This window comes from Natator depressus, chromosome 11, assembly GCF_965152275.1.
Source record: "Natator depressus isolate rNatDep1 chromosome 11, rNatDep2.hap1, whole genome shotgun sequence".
Classification (NCBI taxonomy): domain Eukaryota; kingdom Metazoa; phylum Chordata; order Testudines; family Cheloniidae; genus Natator; species Natator depressus.
Window position 1 is genome coordinate 34,042,544 of NC_134244.1, and position 18,236 is coordinate 34,060,779.

General features: G+C 42.6%; 1 protein-coding gene across 2 annotated transcripts in view; it reads right to left on the reverse strand.

The window, feature by feature from the left end:
• The window catches only part of IFIH1 (interferon induced with helicase C domain 1), a 38,070-nt gene extending 20,130 nt beyond the window's left edge, over positions 1-17,940 (reverse strand). The window contains exons 1-4 of one of the 2 annotated variants that reach the window (XM_074967442.1): positions 17,265-17,940; positions 12,638-12,794; positions 9,733-9,915; positions 3,633-3,716 (exon numbers count right to left, since the gene is read on the reverse strand). In XM_074967442.1, the coding sequence (XP_074823543.1) occupies positions 3,633-3,716; positions 9,733-9,915; positions 12,638-12,794; positions 17,265-17,714 (874 nt within the window). In that variant the 5' untranslated portion in view covers positions 17,715-17,940. Of the gene's footprint in view, positions 1-3,632; positions 3,717-9,732; positions 9,916-12,637; positions 12,795-14,963; positions 15,103-17,264 lie in introns of those variants that run through there. The other variant, XM_074967443.1, reaches the window with a different exon arrangement.
• Between the last annotated feature and the right edge of the window lie 296 nt (positions 17,941-18,236).

An 18,236-nucleotide genomic window follows, 5' to 3' on the forward strand; every position in this document is an offset into this window, starting at 1 on the left:
CTGTGAGGACTCTGTCTGTCTAAGCATGAAGCAAAGCTTTTCGGTGCATGATCCACAAATTGAGAATCCACCACCAAAACCACTGTATGAGAAGGGAGTATAGTAACTGGAGACGCTAAGGCAGCCCGGGGGCGGTAGTAGCCTTTGTACAGCTCTACTGCTGCTATGTATTCAGTCAGCCGCCACAGAATCCCCCCCTCACAAATCCCATTTATTTGGGCTTTGTGCAGGACCAAGGATTTGGTCCATAATAAGTAGGCAAGATTCTGGAAATCTACGTCTCCTGAAATACTACTAACCTTTCATTGATATGTATAATCCCACATGAATTACATTACCGCCACGGCTTCACTGCTGTCACCCAGGCTAGCTAGATTAAAGCTAGCACAGGTATGCCTACCCATGCTACAATCCCATCTTCACTTGCCTCCCAAGGGTATGTCTATAGTGCTATCTGAGGTGTGACTGCAGCACAGGCAGGCCTATCCATGCTAGCATGGCTGAAAAGAGTGGTGTAGATGCAGCAGTGAGGGCTAGCAACATGAGTATAGTGCAACCAAACCTCAGTTTGCAGTGTAGACATAATCTGAGTGACATTATGGGCTCAGTGCTAATCTCACAGCACAAAGACAGCAGGAACATGATCAAGCCCTGAGTTGATGTGTATTAACTTACTGCATTTTAAAAGGCAGAACTTATTTCTACACTATTGTATGTACATTTAAGATTTATTTTATTTTCAACCATACTTTTATAGAACTCTCTGAATATGTTCTCAAAGTGCTTACATTCCACAGCAAAGATAAAGACACTATTTCACTAGACAAAAACAAACCCGAACCCTGCTCTCATTGATGAGATCACTAGACGAAGAATTGCAGGGCTTTTAACATCACTGTTACTTATTTTGTGTCTAATGTGTCGCATTTTTTGTATCTGATTCCATTAAATAAAACTAAACTAACAGAATTTAATGAACCTTGAGAAAAGACTGCTGATGGAAACATTCAGGTTCCATTTCTAAGTGTTTTTCGCTTGTTTTATCTTTTAATCTGAGTGCAGTACTATCTGAGCAAAGGAAAATTCACACCAGAGAGTGCTTGGCTGTAGTCATCTAACTACTACTGCTCCGTTTTGAGGAAGTGCATTTGTTTGCTTTCTGCTTGGCTAAATCCAATAATCATATTGAAACTAGCACCATATCACCTGTCTGTTTGGTTAACTTTCAATATCTTGAAATCCTCAAACTAATCTAACCGCTTTAGAAAAATATTTCTCTTTCTTCTGTATCTTTTTTCCTCCCTTTTGATAAACATATAGATTTAAAAAAATTTTAAAGAACGTCCTTTATGCTATGTCCTTTTCTCCCAGTTAGCTGTTTCCCTGAAAGGCTCATATGAATTGCTGTGTTGGGTCTACTCACACGATCAGTATTCCGTGCTTTGCATCCTTTTCCTAACCTCCATTTATTAATTTTATTTTTTTTTAAGAGAAATGATCTTTGAATTTCAAATTGCCATCAAATGTAAGTGAAGGACACAAACTTCACTACAGTACACACTATTAGTAAACCACTGATGACAGTATTACAGAGCCCTTGACACTCATTTAAAATACCAAACTCTGTCATTAGCAGGAGGTCTCTCTCTCCTTAGCTCTAATATTGGCCTTCACAAAATTTGCTAGATGAGAATAAAGTATGGTTTGTTTGTTTTTAAAGAACTGTGTTAGCAAACATATTTTAATGAACATCTTTTAAAAACCCTACTGTAAACAGAGCAAGCTGAATTTTAACAAGTGTTAACTGGTCCTGGTGAACCCCAGGGCTCATCTTCAACAAGTTAACACATTAATAAAAAAATTTAAAACCCCACCTTTTATCCCATATCTTGAGTGATTAATGTTTGTACATTTTGAACATATATATCACAATGGCCTGACCCAATGCCCATTGAGGTCAATGGGAATCTTTTTGTAGACTTCAGTTGGTGTTGGATCAAGCGCAATTATGAAGGTTTCATATTATTAATATTGGTTTCATGAACCCCTTATGTTGGTTTTATTAAACAGATTGTGTCAGCTGGTTATATTTGGAGCTCCAGATTGTTCCCAGCCCCCACACAAAGGGGAGAGAGAGGCAAACTTTAATAGCGCTAGATCCCTAAAGACAAAAGGGTTCCCTTTGAAGGCAACAGAGCTCTGCATAGGCAGATCCATTTGCAAGATCTACGGTGTGATTTGCAAAAGTGGCTAAGGATCTGATCCACAAAGATACTTAGGCACTGCTCTGCTCATGTTGCACTGCTTAATCGCTAGGCACCCTGAATTCTCAGCCCTGAGTTAGGTGCCTAGGCTATGTATTGTATAGAGAGAGTGAGGCACCTAAGGAGGCGATCCTCAGAAACCAGCAAGCTGAGCAGAGAGCCATCTAAACTAGCTGGGAATGAAATGCACAGGAAAGGGGCAGGGCTTAGGGCCCAGAGCCTCAAAGTTATTTAGGTGCCTAATTCCTATTGATCTTGGCCTTAAGTCCATTACTGATGGGCCAGAGGCTGGTGCCACCCTCAAAACAGAGATCTTTCTCACAAAAAAATCTGGGGGGGGGGGACGGGACACAAAAGAAGAGAGAGCGCATATGCACAAGAATAGCTAAGTGAGTGGGGCACTGGGATGTAGTAGACCCAAGTTCAAATCCCTGCTCTATCTGATCTGGAGCAGAGACTTGAACCTGTCTCCCTCACCTGTCAGGTGAGTGCCTTAACCAGTGGGCTATAAAATCAGTCTCTCTCTGGCCCAATCAATATTTAGTGATTTATACTAAATGGAACAGTCCCAACAGGAGAGATTGAGAGAGCGACCCCCCAGAATACTTAACAGTCTGGTGGTTAGGGCACTCAGCTGGAATGGGGGAGATGTTGGTTCAAGTCCCTGCCCAAGGCATTCCCCCTCTTAGTTTGAAAATCTTGCTTTGGGCCCTTTGGAGCTAGGGCTCTGAGGAGCTGGCTAGCTGTGGGGTGGTATCAGCAATTAGTCAGCTTTGCAAACATTGACTAGTGGAAACTTAGGTGCCATGGGGACACAGGTGGCAGCTGAGCAGTGGTTTTGTGAATGTCAGTGGTGCCTAAATGTTGGATGGAGGTGCCTAAATACCTTTGTGTAGCTGGCTCTAAGTGATTTAGGAACACAAGTCTCTCTAATTTTCAGTGGAACTTGTTCTCCTAAGTCACACAGCTGCTCCTGAAAAATCTTGTCCCTAGCCATTAGCTCCCTCAAAACATAACCTGTCAAAGTGCTGCTAAAACTTGCTCCCTCTTACTGTCTTACTCAGGGGCTGAGCACAAACTGGCTCTCTTTTCTGGGATGCACTTTACTTTGAGGGAAGTTGAAGAAAAGGCAAGTGATGAATTACTTTATGGCACAACATCGCATATCATTACACATTATATTATGGAAGAGCCCACAGGCCCCAGTCAGGATCCCACTGTGTTATGTGAAAATAGAGTCCTTGCCCCAAAGAGCTTACAGACGAGGCTGGAGCTCACAATGAAACTGTTGTTCTTGGTACAGAACCCCCCATGTGCTTGCTCCCATACATCTTATTTCAGGCTTGCTACAATAGAAAGAAATTGTACCTGTATCACCGCTTGTGGTGCTACTATGTCCCATACTTTCATTTAAGCAACTGACACTTGCATCTGGCAAACTGACATCAGACTCTGTAAAAGATAACATTAAAAATAAATCTAAATGTTTTATGACATAAGAATATTTCCCTGCATGCTTGTAGTTAACACTATATTTCAACAAAGGCATGCCAAAAAAGCAGAGTAGCTGAGGGGAGCTCAAAGTTATGTTAGCTGCAGCAACAGGCTGGGGTGGCTGACAATCTCGGGTAGAACCCAGCATTCAGCCCTGCCCCAGCACACTCTCTTCCTGCTCCCTATGCCAAGGTTGTGGTGTGCCGGGGGGAGCAGTGCAGATGTATAGGATCAGCTATACCATAGGAGGATTCCCTACTGTCAGGGGAAATGCTTGCCTACCCCATAGGGCAATTTTCCAGCTTTAAGAGTTCAAAGTGGCCAGACCCAGGCTCAGCATTTAGCTTTGTGTGAACTGGAGGAGGAACTGCAGTGGTAACCTATGGAGATGCCCATCTCCCAGTAAATCTAAAGACTTTGTGGTTTGCAAACTGTAGAAGTAAAAATGATTCCTTGGGAGACCTATTATGACACTTTAGGCTACAGACGTAACCAGATAATAACAGAATACAGGAAGTTTAAGTTAAACATGAAAGTGCTAGGACCTCAAAGTTCTTTAAAGTGTACAGGAAGTTCACCAGTGCTTTCTGGTCTAATTTATTACGTTCAAAACTGACAGTTATATAAATCATTTACACATGTACCCTGCACTCCTAAAGCCTCCACAACGTATCTTGTCAGATTTCTTATTGTTTTTTCTTGTGGGTTATCTTGTTGAAATATAAAAACAGCAAGGACTAACAAGTTACAGAAGTTTACTGTGACAAATCTAACTTCCAATAAGACTTGCCTGGTAAGCCTCTTATTAACAAACTCAGTACCTGGACTTGGCAAACAATGAGGTATCAAGAGACAAAATAAGCTCTCCTTCTTGGGTATCACTATTACCAGTCAGAAAGGTTATATGGGTCAGTTCAGTTCCTACCTCTCTCCCTTTAATTGACTTCTACAGGTGTAACTGATTGGAACTTAGTAAAATAATTTAAAAAACCTATTATTTGTATCACAGTACCATCCAGAGGCCCTAATCTAGTCTAGTGCCACATGCTTGCAGTTATTTAAGCAAATATGAAGACATGGCTCCTCTCCTACAGAGCTTAAGCCAAATGTGACAATATTCATTTTATTAATATTAAACCTAAAATTTCAGTCTAAAAACTAAGTGAAAATCTTATACTTACACAGTATTGTTCCACAGGGTCCGAAAGCACTGTATTGACTACACTTATATCTGGCTATGTCACTTTGGTTACCACTGATGTGAAACATGGCTAAAGCACAGCACCACCGACTTACAGTTGTTAATAGTTCATCTCATTTTCCATGACTCCTGAAAATAATTTCGTTGCTACTCTAATAGAGGCATGTGCTCAAGTGTTTGCAGGATCAGGGCCTTAGCCATTAAATGCACTTTGTGGTTGTAATCACACTACAACTTGTTAAGGCAAGTGTATTTTCTCCAAAATAATGTTAAAGAGACTCCTTCAACATGAAATCTAAGTTTCTGAAACTGTGTTTAACTCAATTTGATACTACACGTGCCCCTGAATCCCCCAGCTTTTTTTTTTTTTTTAATTTTTAACAATCATATTTCAGACCTACCTGTTTCTGCATGGAAGAGTAGGGACACTGACTAACTATAGCTATAAAAGGAAAAAAAGTGAAAACACCTATACACCAAGTGCTGCCAAATGAATAAAGTATGAAAACTGAAAAAAGGAAAAAATATGTTCCCTTCTACTCTTTTTCAGCCAATGTAATCTTAGGTATTATTTGTATCATTAGCAGATTTAAAAACAAGCAAAAAAATAAATAATAAATAATAATAATTAAAAAAACAGCCAGAAGGATGACTTTTACATTGGTGCCTTTTAAGTAGCAAGCTAAAAAAAGTCTTTTCATATAGTTTAAAGGCAAAGAGGCAACATTTAATCTACTAAACAATTTCCAAATAAAACTAGAAAGTACTAATTATGTTATACCTGCTAGAAGACTTGAACACTGCAATGAATATCTCTGGTATGACAGACTTATCTCAATGTTTAACATGCCCTCTACTGGAGGACAACGATATGGCAGAATTAAATTATAAACTTGACAGTATGGTCAGATTTTCAAAAAGGCTCAACTATTTTGGTGTCTAAATGGATTAAGAACTTTTCTGAAACATCTAGCCCACATGACCTGATTCCCCATTGCCTTGCAGCTTATTTATGCCATTTCCATCTGTGCAAAGTGAGTGTAAAGCAAGTATAGAAAACTACCAAGTTCGGAGGGTAGTGTGTGCATCCACTTTGCACATGTTTAAATGACTACACAAGATGCAAGGCAGTAGAACACCTGGTCAATACTACCTATTAGTAGGTTTTCAATTATTAATCCATTATGACTCATATACATGGGTCCTGCTGTAGTCAACAAGTAATCCACATAACAAAATGGTCATTAATATAAAAGCTTCTGTTTTTTTAAAAAAAAGAGATCTAGCATTTCCTGGATAAAGATAAGCTACACTTGCTTCTGAAAATGGTACTTTAAAAATATACAATATAAGCATCCTGGTGAGAAACGTGTTGGGGGAGAAGTAATCTGCTTCATGGTCAGCATGTCCCAGGCCAGTGACTACATGACAGCTTGGTCTTGCTCTCTTTTAAGCAAGTTTTAGTGCCTCTCAAAGGTAGTTGATTACCAGAAATTAATCCCTCTTATTTGTCAACAGAATAAGTAAAACAGAGGCAACTGCAGGGCAAGCTTTAACTTTGTCCTGGAGAGCCACCGTCAATATTTACTCTTGATTTGTCCTCTCTGATGAGACCACCACCAAGAGCACAAGCACTGATGGCAGCTTTGTGATGTGAACACCTGTTACTGGGGCCTGGAGTGAGTCTACCAACCACTCCATGAAGGCCTTCAAAATGGCTACTATAATCTGGTCTTACTTCTAATGAGTGGCTGGACAAGAAATGCTCTACATTCCCAGTGAAGAGATCAGCTGCTCCACTATGGGTATAGGTTTTCTGGCACAACCCTAAGGGCAGCACCAAAATGTGGCTCTAAAAATATGTAAATATATTTTCTGTGCTAACATTTAAATCGCAAGCTACAGTATTCATTACAAAACCCTCCCTCAGGAGAATCCATTAGAAGAGAAATGAAAAAGAACTCATTTTCCAAAATGAAAGAGGGTTTTTCAGGTGAAAGAAGAGTAACAGTCTCCATTTTAAAATTTTGGTGATTTTCATAAATTACTTTAAAAAAAAAGTGAACCTTCCCCAAATGATCAAAACAAAGAGGCTGATATTTCGACCGTTTTCATCAGCTTTGTTATCCTTCCCGCAGAGTGCTCATGATTCCCTACTGTTCACTGCACCTTACATAGCCTTTTACACCCACTTTGCATAGACAGAAATGATTGCATATGTAGTGCAAGGCAGTCGAGAATAAGGCCCCTTGTGCTTTTGATAAAATGGAAAAGAGCACCCGCTTGTGCTGCATTATACTGGGAAACAGACCTAAAATGTGGAACACAGGGACAAATGTAAAGGAGAAAGTATTGGAATCAAAATATAAACAATCTTGTAAACCTAATTAGCTGGACTGCAATATTAAAACAATGTGAGGTGTGTCTAACATAAGGGAATCAGAGAATCATTTGTAAGACATATTTGAAACCTTCCTTTTAAAATGAATGCAGTGGAATCAATTTATAGTGAGCTCAAATGTAAGGTTCAATTTTCAAAAGAGCTCAACACTCAATGGCCATATGTCACAATGGGAGCAGCTGGGTGCAAAGCACTTCTGAAAATCTGGCCCATACTGCAAAACTTAGATCTATAGGCTCTAATCTGTGTGTGGAGGTGGAAGGCAGGGTGGAAAACAGGGTACAGCAGCTACTTCTCTATTCTCCATCCCTATGGAAGTGTCTTATAGAACTTATCTTTCTATAGCATAATTAATGTCAATCGACATAACTGTATGGAAAACAGATCTTGTCAAACAAAACTGAAATTGATTTTAAGGAGCCTGGGTGAGAGATGCTACAATGCAAAGCCCTACCTAAGGTTACTGGGTCCTGACTAGTGTTGCACTTACCAGGCGTGAGTCACTAGGACTTCTGGGGGCACACCCCATGTTCTCTGTGCTGCACTAACCTGAGCTGCTCTATGATTCTTTCCCAATTAATTATGGGAGAATTTGTCTGTCTTTCCGGGAACATGGGAGGGAACCATGTGCAGACCCTGGAAAACTATCATCACTCAAGTGACTCACCCTGTGTCCTCAATGCAAAGTGGATGGTTTACCAGCCTGAGTGAAAGCGAAACCCAGGCTCTAACCCACACCCTGATCTGGGTCAGATAGCCCAGATTAAAATCACCACTAAAGTGAGCAGTTGTTGTGTGTGGATGGAAGGCAGGTTAGGGGCAACACCAGAAAAGAGCCCAGGCTAACTCTGCAGGGAAATATAACCACACTCAGGGTATGTCGTTGTGTCCAGGCCCCGTTCTGGAAAGACCCTTTCTAAGAGTGAAAGGGAGTTCAATCTGTTCAGTTCAGTACTTGGCACCTCTGCTAAGGCTGCCTACAAATGTTTTTTATGCAAGTATCAATCTACTAGTTACTTTAAAACACACACTTTGTGATATATTGTTTATATTATGTTCGTCAAAAAAGGAGCTGTCTTGTTACCCTTGGCGAAGGATTACAGTTTTCAGAGCCAAATCCTCCTTTGCCTTACTCATATGAGCAGATCCATTAAAATCCCTGATTGGATCAGCACACATGGAGCAAGGCAGGCAGGATTTATCTTGACCATTATCATTACTATCAACTTGGGCTCTATCTGAACCTGTAACAGATGTGAAAGTCTTCCTAGCTCACAAGCATATGTTTGAATCATTGGATCCCATATGGACCTGTATTGCTGCTATTTATGGTTCAAAGCACATTTTTCAAAAGTGAATTCACTGGGAATATAACTAATTAAAAACATTTCTGATTCTGTGTTTGTACATGATCTAGTAAGTTAAGTTTGATGATGTTGTTTTTGGTGTAAAGAAAACATTTGCCCTTAAAAAGTTGTTAGACAATTACTGGCAAAAGCCCTAGTGGAGACACAATTATACTGGCATAAAAATGCTTTTGCCTCTACACCAGGATGGTTTGCCAGTATAGTTATAGTAGTATAACTATACAACTAAACCTTTTCTAATGTAGACCTGGGCTGATTTAACCTGAAATCTGTGATAATTGTTGAACCTATATGAGAATTATACATTTATTCAAACAACATCTTAACGCTGGTTTTCAAATAGTTTTAAAATATTTTATTACAAGCAGGAGGAAGACAAATACTGATGCTCTTTTTATCAAAAGTGAGCAAATCATGAAGACCACGCTAAAGTAGCAAATCCTATATGTTCACTATAAACCTGTACTGGTTCCATGGGAGTGACCCCTGCTCCATGGGAACAGCAGGTAGGAGTGCTTTGGCACAGGTCCCCCTGAACCATTCTGTCTTGTGCCACAAGATAGCTCCTGGACCCCTTACTGCTGCCTTAGGGGAGATTTTTCTCTAGTTGTGTTTAATCAATTCAAGTATGGCAGTTTTTAGTCATGCCTTAGCCCACTGCATCTCTCATTGAATTCAAGTGACAATTTTACCTAAGGACAGAACAATGCCTGCAGAATTTGGCCCAAAGTGGATAAGCAGTTGTTTATATTACTGTAAATATGTGGTGGGGAGTGGGGTGGGAATTTACCACTTCCCCCAGAGCGTACTTTCTCCTTTTCACTTATGCCCTTAGCATTGCTCATAGCATACATTCAGTAAACTGAAATTTCTAGCCTGCAGGGAGCTCACTGGAAACAAATCTATATCTGATATTTTACAGATCTTGGTTTCAGCTACTCCTAATTCCTGAAGTTTTGTCATGTTATGTGACATGCTAAAAAAAAGTACCCATTATTAGATTACCTAAAACTTCAGAAGTGTCTTCAAAAGATGTTCCTAATATAATGCTCTCTCTGGCCAGACTATCATTCATTTCATCTCTCTGCTTCAGCTCCTCCCCTACTTCAGAGGCCAATGGCTCTTCAGCTTCCATGTCCACATCTGTAGTAGCTGGTTGCTTGATCCCATTTTCTTTATTTTCGGTTTCTAGAAAAGTAATAAAATTTGAACTACATCACAAAACAAGCTGTTTTCACTGAAACATGCAGCCCACTCTCCAAACGCAGGCAACTAAACAGAAAGTCTAATCTCATATTTGCATATCTGAGTCAGCACACAAAGGCGTAAATGTCCTAAGTGTTGACCTGAGGGTCCAAATACAGGATTTAGATGATCTCTTCAGACACTAACACTGGAAAATTGGACTCACTGTGTTTATAATACTTACTGCCACCATTTCTAGGGGAAAAAAAATGTTTGATCTATTAAGGTCTGAAAATAAAATAACAGGCCAGATTCTGCTTTCCATTGTACTTGTAAATCCTTGCTGAAGTCAATGGGGTTGCATGGACATAAAGACCAGCAGAATTCATCCTGTGTTATAATGTGGGTCCATAAATCCAGAAAACATAATAGAGGGTTTGGCCTAACAATGTTCTGTCATTATTCTATATTCTTTTCAACGCAAAGACCATCCCTCTTTTAGACTCAATCCTTGCAGTACTTTTAGTTTTCAGCATGGGTACACCGGATGCATAAGAGTTGGAATATTCATCAATAATAACAAAGCAGTTTGATAAATTACATATGAGTGCTCTACACAGAAACACTGGAGATCACTGCACTCCAGGGTTTTCCATATTTGTTCATTTATTTAAGTTTTTGTTTTTAAAAAGTGGCCTTCTTTTGCAGGATTATTGAATTACTAAATTTCTCTTATTTTGAGGTTTTTTTCACACCTTGTCCTTTTCTGCATACAACTTCAAGAAGCCATTTTCCATTAACCAGTCATTTGGGATCAGAGAGACAAAATTTTGCCACCTCTCTTTTTGTTACAATGTTCTTGACTACACACCAACGACAGAGGGCCTTTTAGAATGCTGGCTGTCCTTACAATTGTGGAGACATATACAAAAAGGTGGGCAGGTCAACCCCCTCAGGGGGCCCATCATCCACTCTCACCATATCCTACATGCATACAGCATTCCTGACATGAGAAAATATTAATTTTTTGGTGATAACAGCATGATGGACTTGCTGCATGCTATATTATGTAATATCTTGTTGAGGACTGCATTAGCCCAGTTACCAAGCTAAAGCGCTAAGACTCAGGACAGGTCTACACTATAAACTTGCAACTGTGCAGCTGTAGTGATTCTGGTGAAGACGCTCTAAGCCGATGGGAGAGAGTTCTCCCATTGGCTTAGTAACTCCACCTCTGTGAGAGGCAGTAGCAATGTTGGCAGGAGAAGCTCTCCTGCTGACATAGTGCTGTCTACACAGTGGGTTAAAGTCAGTATAACAGCGTCGCTCAGGGTGTGGATTTTTCACACCATTAAGCGATGTAGTTAAACCAAAGTGTGTAGTGTAGACCTGGCCTCAACAGTGCACTGAATAACAGTCTTATTCAACTTTTTACCCTGCACAGTATCTGCACAGAGCAACATTAAAGCTGAAGGTTCAGAAATCTGGAGTTTGTACACAAATAACTTAATACTCTAATTTACATATTTGAGGAATATGCATTACATTGTTTACATAAATGAGAGCAAGTGTCCTGATTACTAGAAGTTAAGTCTGACAAAGCTGCTGCATGGAATGAACTTTAGGAACACAGGAACAAATATGCTGCTAGCTGGCTCTGGCATCTCCCTGGGTAGACTCCTTGATGCTCTGTCCTGGTTGCAACCTGTCCTCCACTGGGTGGAGATACTAGCTGCTGCTTGCCCTGGGCTGAGAGAGGGATCTGGCTGCTTCCTGCTCTTAGAAGGGAGATGCCCCATTAGAGGCCTGGAAGATTCTAATCATAGCCTTACCTGGTGAAGCTGTGTGCTAACTATAGACAAACTCCCTGAGTCAGTATCTCCTCAGCTCTTCAAACTGGGAAGTTGAAGCTGCCATGGGGGGACAGTTCAGAAAACTGATGAAAAAACAGGATCTTCCTGGCCAAGCAGGAGACTTAACAAGTCTGCTACTAAACTGCTAAAAGCCCTAAAAACTTCTAAAATGTCCCTGCATGTGCTGGGTACAATTTAAATCCTGGAACAGACATCTGAGCTGCTGCTTCTTTTTTAGCTGTTGCAGAATCCTGGTCAGCAATCTGGAAAGGATGATCCTAAAACACGAGTCATTCTGTGGTAGTATGAATAGTTAACAGCAGCTGAAACACTAAAGCCCTCTTAATTTTGTCATTTCCATTAATGAACTAATTATTTGTTTACTCTATTGTATTTAACATCTGAGAGCTGTGACTGACTTACCCATATAGGAGATGTTCAAGAGTACATGCATTTGTAACTAGGGGTTCTTAGGAAGACATAAAGCTTTCTGTTGTGCAAGAAAACTGAAACTGTCAGTTTGTGTTTATCAAAAACAATTTTCAGAATGCCTACGTGCTGAAAATTACATGGATTTTAAAAAAACTGTATTAAATACAAAGTTAATAAAGGTGGGCTGGAAAATATGCAACTAATTATAATTTTTAAGTAGTTAATCTTCATTAAATTTGTCATTTGTCTGGTTATGTGTTTAAAAGTCAGTCAGTCAGTCAGTAGGAAATTAAGAGCCTTATCCTGACACCTTTATATGAGTAATCCTTAAATAAGTAGTCCCACTGAAGACAATTCTGGAATTGGGCCCAAAGATTCAGTACAAGCACAAAAAGCAAAGCTGGTGAAGTCATAATTTAAACTAGTGAAATAACAATTACCTGGTACATTTCCACTTAGTTCATCTGCAAGGTTTCCATGCTTAGTTTCACGCAGGACAGCCAAAAATGGAGAGAACCAATCTTTCTTCTTTATTATTCTACTTAACAACTCACGTGCACCTTCCCTATCCCCATGATTTTCAGTTGCAGCTAAGATCTGGTTAAAATAGAAGGGGAAAATAAATCCTCAAAGTAAGATTAAAACCTCAGAACATTTTTTTTTTAAAAGGCTCATACAGCATAGTAAAGACAAAATGTACAGAACTCTGGTTGTGGGTTTTTTCCTTTTAAGTTTGAATACACACAGATATAGATAAAAATACAAAATAAGTGAGCCAATTTTTATTTTTTTTTTAATCAGGAGAGATTTACTGCATTTTGTCATCTAGTCCATCTTCATGCACATGTGAAATTGCTCCCCATAGGCTATAGCCAGGTTATCTTTAAATCCAATTCAAAATCTGAATAATCTATGCCACCTCCCTTAGTTTGTGAAGTCTGGCATTAAACAATGATTTCTTTGCAACAGTCTGACCAGTGGTATATTTTAAGGTAGGTGGTATAAATAAAGGCTGAAATAAAGAGGTACTGAAGTTGCAGAGCCTACTGGCTGCAGGCTGAACCCATGGTATAACCACATTCTGTGGCACGCACATACACACACACACACCCTTCCCCTTAACTGAGACATGGACCACATCCCCTCTTTCACAGTTGTGGGGGCCATATCTCTTCCCATTTACCATTATAGAACATCTCCATCGCAACTAAAGCAATGGCTTACATGGAACAATGTATGCATTTTAGCTTGGTGGGTGAAAATTAACGATAATGTCTAACGTTACTCTTTTTCCTTTCCTTTTCCCAGCCCCATCTGTTCCATTCCTATCTTCTCCTGTTTCCCTTCACATACTTCCCTCCACCACTCTGACCCCTTTTCTTCCTCTCCCTTTGTCCACGCTTCCCTGTTGCCTGATCCTCTTCTTCTTCTAAACATGCTTTCTATGATCCCTGAGGACAACTCCTATTTCCGCTTTGCTTCTTATTTAACACTGGACTCCAGAAGAGACAGCTAACTGTTGGGATGTTGCCAAATTGGTGTGGCCATACTGAATGAATGGAGTGAGAACATGGCTTGACATGGCTGAACTGCGAAAGAGGGTTCTGGGAGAAGAACCCTTCTCTTAGCAGACGCCAGAGGTGAAACTGACTGGCTCCATGCTGCGTGTATGATTAATACTGATCTTTGAGTCAGCAAATATGTCCACTTGAAAGCAACCAACACGTGTAGAACATCCTGTGTGGAGCATGGACTGACCGGGGCATCTCGACCCTGCTGAAGGACATCATGCAGGGGGCTGAAGTGAATGCTTGATAAGGGAGTCAGTAGAGTAGCCAAGGGGAGGAAAACGGGGGAGCGGCCGCTCCCGTTCTGAGCACAAGGGGCGCCTTTTTAATTTATAGGCGCCTTTTTTAATTTTTACTCACCCGGCGGCGGTCCGGGTCTTTGGCGGCGGGGGCCTTCACGCGCTCCGGGTCCTTGGCGGCAGGGGCCTTCAGTGCCACCGAGGACCCAGAGCGCCCCCCGGTGCGTACAAGTAGGTGGCACCCTTTTTTTTTTTATGTCCGCTGCCCCTGTTCGCTCCACCTAGCTATGCCACTGAAAGGAATGAACGTGGGGTAATGTTCAGTTGGTACCACTCTGCAGTCTCCTCCTAAAGTATTAATTAGGTAAAAATTAGTAGCCACATGCTCACTGGGCATGCTTTTAAGACATGTGACTCCTTTGAGGAAAAAAAGAGTATAAAAATCAAGCAAAATAAATTACTGGAGCGAGAGGGGGGATTCCTTAATTAATGCTTAAAGAAGCAACGCTGCTAGACAGAGTAGCCAAAACTCTGCTCTGTGGCCTCGAGTAGGACTGTGACCAGCGGGGTTTCCAGGCAGCCAAGACCTTGCCTCGAGGGAATCTGAGACAGACCAGAGGGCTGAGGAGACCAGACCTGGACAGAAGAAGCTGTCCATAGAATTGGTAACCACCTTCTCTGTTTGCCAAGCAGGAACTGTGTGAGGCTAGCACAGGGCCTCTTTGTGTATGTTTGTGAAAGAGAGGCTCACTAAGAGGAATGTATAGTTCTTAATGTCTAACATAGGAATTATGTGCTTAATGTAACCTTTTACCACTTGTGTAATTGCTTCTCAAATAAACTGCTGTGTATGCAAGATAATTACTGTGGACCTTTTTCACTGGTATGAAAGTAATCTGCTCCACTGGAAGCCATTAAAGATCCATTCAGGGGTAGTAGACTCCTGGTGCCAACACTACCTAGGTTGGCTCCTCCTGGTTTCCAGGTATATAGTTTTCTGCAGTGAAGAACCGTGATGTTTGGAGGAGCTACCAACTTCATGTGAACTGCCAGTTTGCACAGACCATTGTTTGAAAACTACTGGATTAGTGTATTCGTCGCCCAACCTATAGTACCAAAAAAACAAAAAACAAAGGGCTAGATAATGGTAAACCAGATTTTTCAAGGTCTTTCACTTTTCATCACCTACACACTAATGATGAAATAAATAGGAACATTAACTTTTACAACACAGGATCTTTTAGTCTCCCACTAAAACACATAGCACTGAAGTTATACAAAAAAAGTTATTTTCAGGGTGGTTAGTTAGTTGGTTTCTTTTACCATTTTATTTGTAGGTAGACACATTATCCATTCTAGCAGCCATCTCCATTTTAAAAATACAAAAAATATCTGCTCACACCACTTATATCTTATCTATTACTAATTATTTGAATCGCCATAGCGATTTTTAGGGCCCTTGTGCTTGGCACGGTACAAACACATAGTAAGAATGAGAGCCCAAACCACTTACAATCCAAGTTCCCGATTCAGGAAAGTGCGTAAGGACATGCTCAAAATTAAACATACTTAAATCTCATTGAAGTCAATAGGACTCAAGCACACGATTGAAGTTATATATGGGACTAAGCATGCATATAAAATCAAGCACATGTTTAAGTCCTGTCCCAAATTATTTTTTTCCTGCCTCAGTGTGCATTCCAGAGGTTCATGTACGAGAGTTGCCCTCTTCAAACTTGCTTGTTGGAATGCAGAGATAATGATTTAGAGGTGCTCAATGACCCTAGAAAGTCCACCATCACTGCCAGACACTCTGTCTGAAACTAAACTAGCCAACACATTTTCTCTATGCAAAATGCATGACAGTTTCTGGCATGGAAAAAGTGAACAAAACTGCCATGGTCATAGCGTGCGGTTTGTAGTCAAAATCTTATTAGCAAGCAAGTTCAAATCCGTTGCAGCATCAAACCGTATCATATCAGTAAGAATATCTACCACAGGAGGCTTTGCCATCACCATCAGTATACATGCCTGTCACAGTTCTCAGGCTGCTGATGGACACCTCCTACTGGATGGGTATTTAAAAGTGCTTAGGACACCCCATTTGCCTAAGTAGGAATCCCTATGACACAAATTGGGTCTTTCTATGTTCGGGGGGGGGGGGGGGGAGTATGCACAGTGTGCTCAGAACTGTACAATTCAAAGAGTAAAGACTGGGATTTGTCTACACTACAAAACTCCACAGACCCTGCATTGCCCTAATTGACATAAGCGCTGCGCCTCTTGTGGAGGTTGTTATTATGTCGGTGTACCAGACCACTTACTTTCACAGAAGCAGCATTCTAGTGTAGACACTGACTTAATTAGGTCCACATAAGCTGCCTTACCTCAACCTAACTCTGTAGTGTAGATCAAGCCATGGTTTTCACCGCAGAAGACTTACAATCCATGTAAGACAATCACTCATAATGTATACCAGAGAACCCCAAAAATTCCATCCTCAAAATGGTACCCTTTTTTACCATACACAGAGAGAGAGAGAAAGAAATTCATTCATTAGTGGATTATTGTTAAAAGATATAGCAGACATATTCTGAGGAGGAGTTTGTATGAAAAGATGGTTATCAGGTGTATTATCGGAGAGGGGCTGTTCCAAGCACAAGACACAGCAAGGAAAAAAAAAAGCACAAAATTAACAAATATAGGGGCGGCAGGGCTGGAATAGGAGAGCAAGCATGAGTGGGAGCAGAGGGGTGAAGAACCTTGAAGAACACGTTTGAGTTTGATATGTTGTACAAACGCCAGTTATGAGAGTCAAACAGGGGAGTCCTGCGGCCTGATCAACAGGAGAGGAAGATCAGTTCTGCAGAAGCGTTTTCGCCACCCAGGTCACCGAACAGCTTTTGGGAGGTGGGACCAGAGGCAGGGAAGGGCAATTCCTGTACTTCCCTCTTGGGCTCGCTGCCCGGGGAGGGAGGGAGGGAAGGAATCCCAGATGCTGCGCGTCTCCCCTGGGAATGGCTGCTGGGGCGGGGCGGGAGTCAGGCGAGCAGCGCTCGGCCCGGGTCAGACTTTCCTTTGACAGGGAGACGATGAGGCTCATCCACCCTGTCCGGGAATCCTGCCCCGCACCCCGGCTGCCGGGAAGACAATGCCGCGGTAGCTACCTCTCCGGCTCTGTGGGTGTAAGGGGTGTGTGGAAATGCAGCAGCTCCGCGGCCAAGCCCAGCACCAGGGGTGGAGGGGGCAGCGCTACCTACCCGCTCCTGGTCATCGTCCTGGAAGAGTCCCTTCTCCACACACTTGTTGGTGACCTGCCGGCTCCTCAGCTTGTCCACCAGGGTGCCATAGAGCAGCTGCACCAGGCGCACGCACACGTCGTGCTCGGTCTCCTCCGCTGGGGAGGGCAGCTCGCTCAGGCTGGGGTTCACGTAGCAGGCGGCCAAGTCGCTGCCCCCCTGCTGCAGCGCAGTGACAAACTGCTGGATCCAGCCCTGCTGCTGGCAGCCCCGCGCCACCGCGTCCAGCAGCAACCCAGCCGCCTGCGGGTCGCCCTGCTGCGCAGCGACCGCCCGGATCCGCTCCTTCTCCTGCGGGCTCAGCGTGGCCAGGCGGTCCAGCACCGGTGCCACCTGTATGGACTGCGTGAGCCGCTGCCTGAAGCAGGAGATCAGATAAAGGAACTGCTCCTCGGGCGATAGGGCCGACATCTCTCCTGCGCCCGGAGTCACCGTGGCAAGGCTGGGGGCGTCGGGTGACGGCGCTTCCGCCTGCTCCGAGAGTCCCCAGTGCCCAGGGAAGGGGGAGGCTCCCTACGCTTCTCCGGCGCTCAGGTCCCAGCCGCTTGGCCGGGGGCGGGTGGCTGCGGTTCTCCCCCTGCGCCCGGCCCTTGCTGGAAGGGTGTAGCTAGCCCTCAGCCTTTGCGCTTCCCGCTGGTGGCCTGGGCACGTCTCTCCGGCTTCTCCGCTCCCTGCCTCCAAGGTTCTGCTGAGCAGGGGACGCTCACTGCGCTTTTAACCGTCCCCCGCCGGCCGCTTTCGGTTTCGATTCCTGCCCGCTGATCGGTTTCCAAACGCAAAGGGCTGAGCCGTCTTCCTGAATCCTGCAGCCAGCCCCTGCCGAAGCCCAGGTGGCCAGCCCAGCCCGGGAGGGGAGCTGGGTCCTGTCCCAAGTCGTCTCTTGCCAGCAGAACGGGGTGGCGGGAGAGAAGGAAGAGAATACATAGGGGGCAC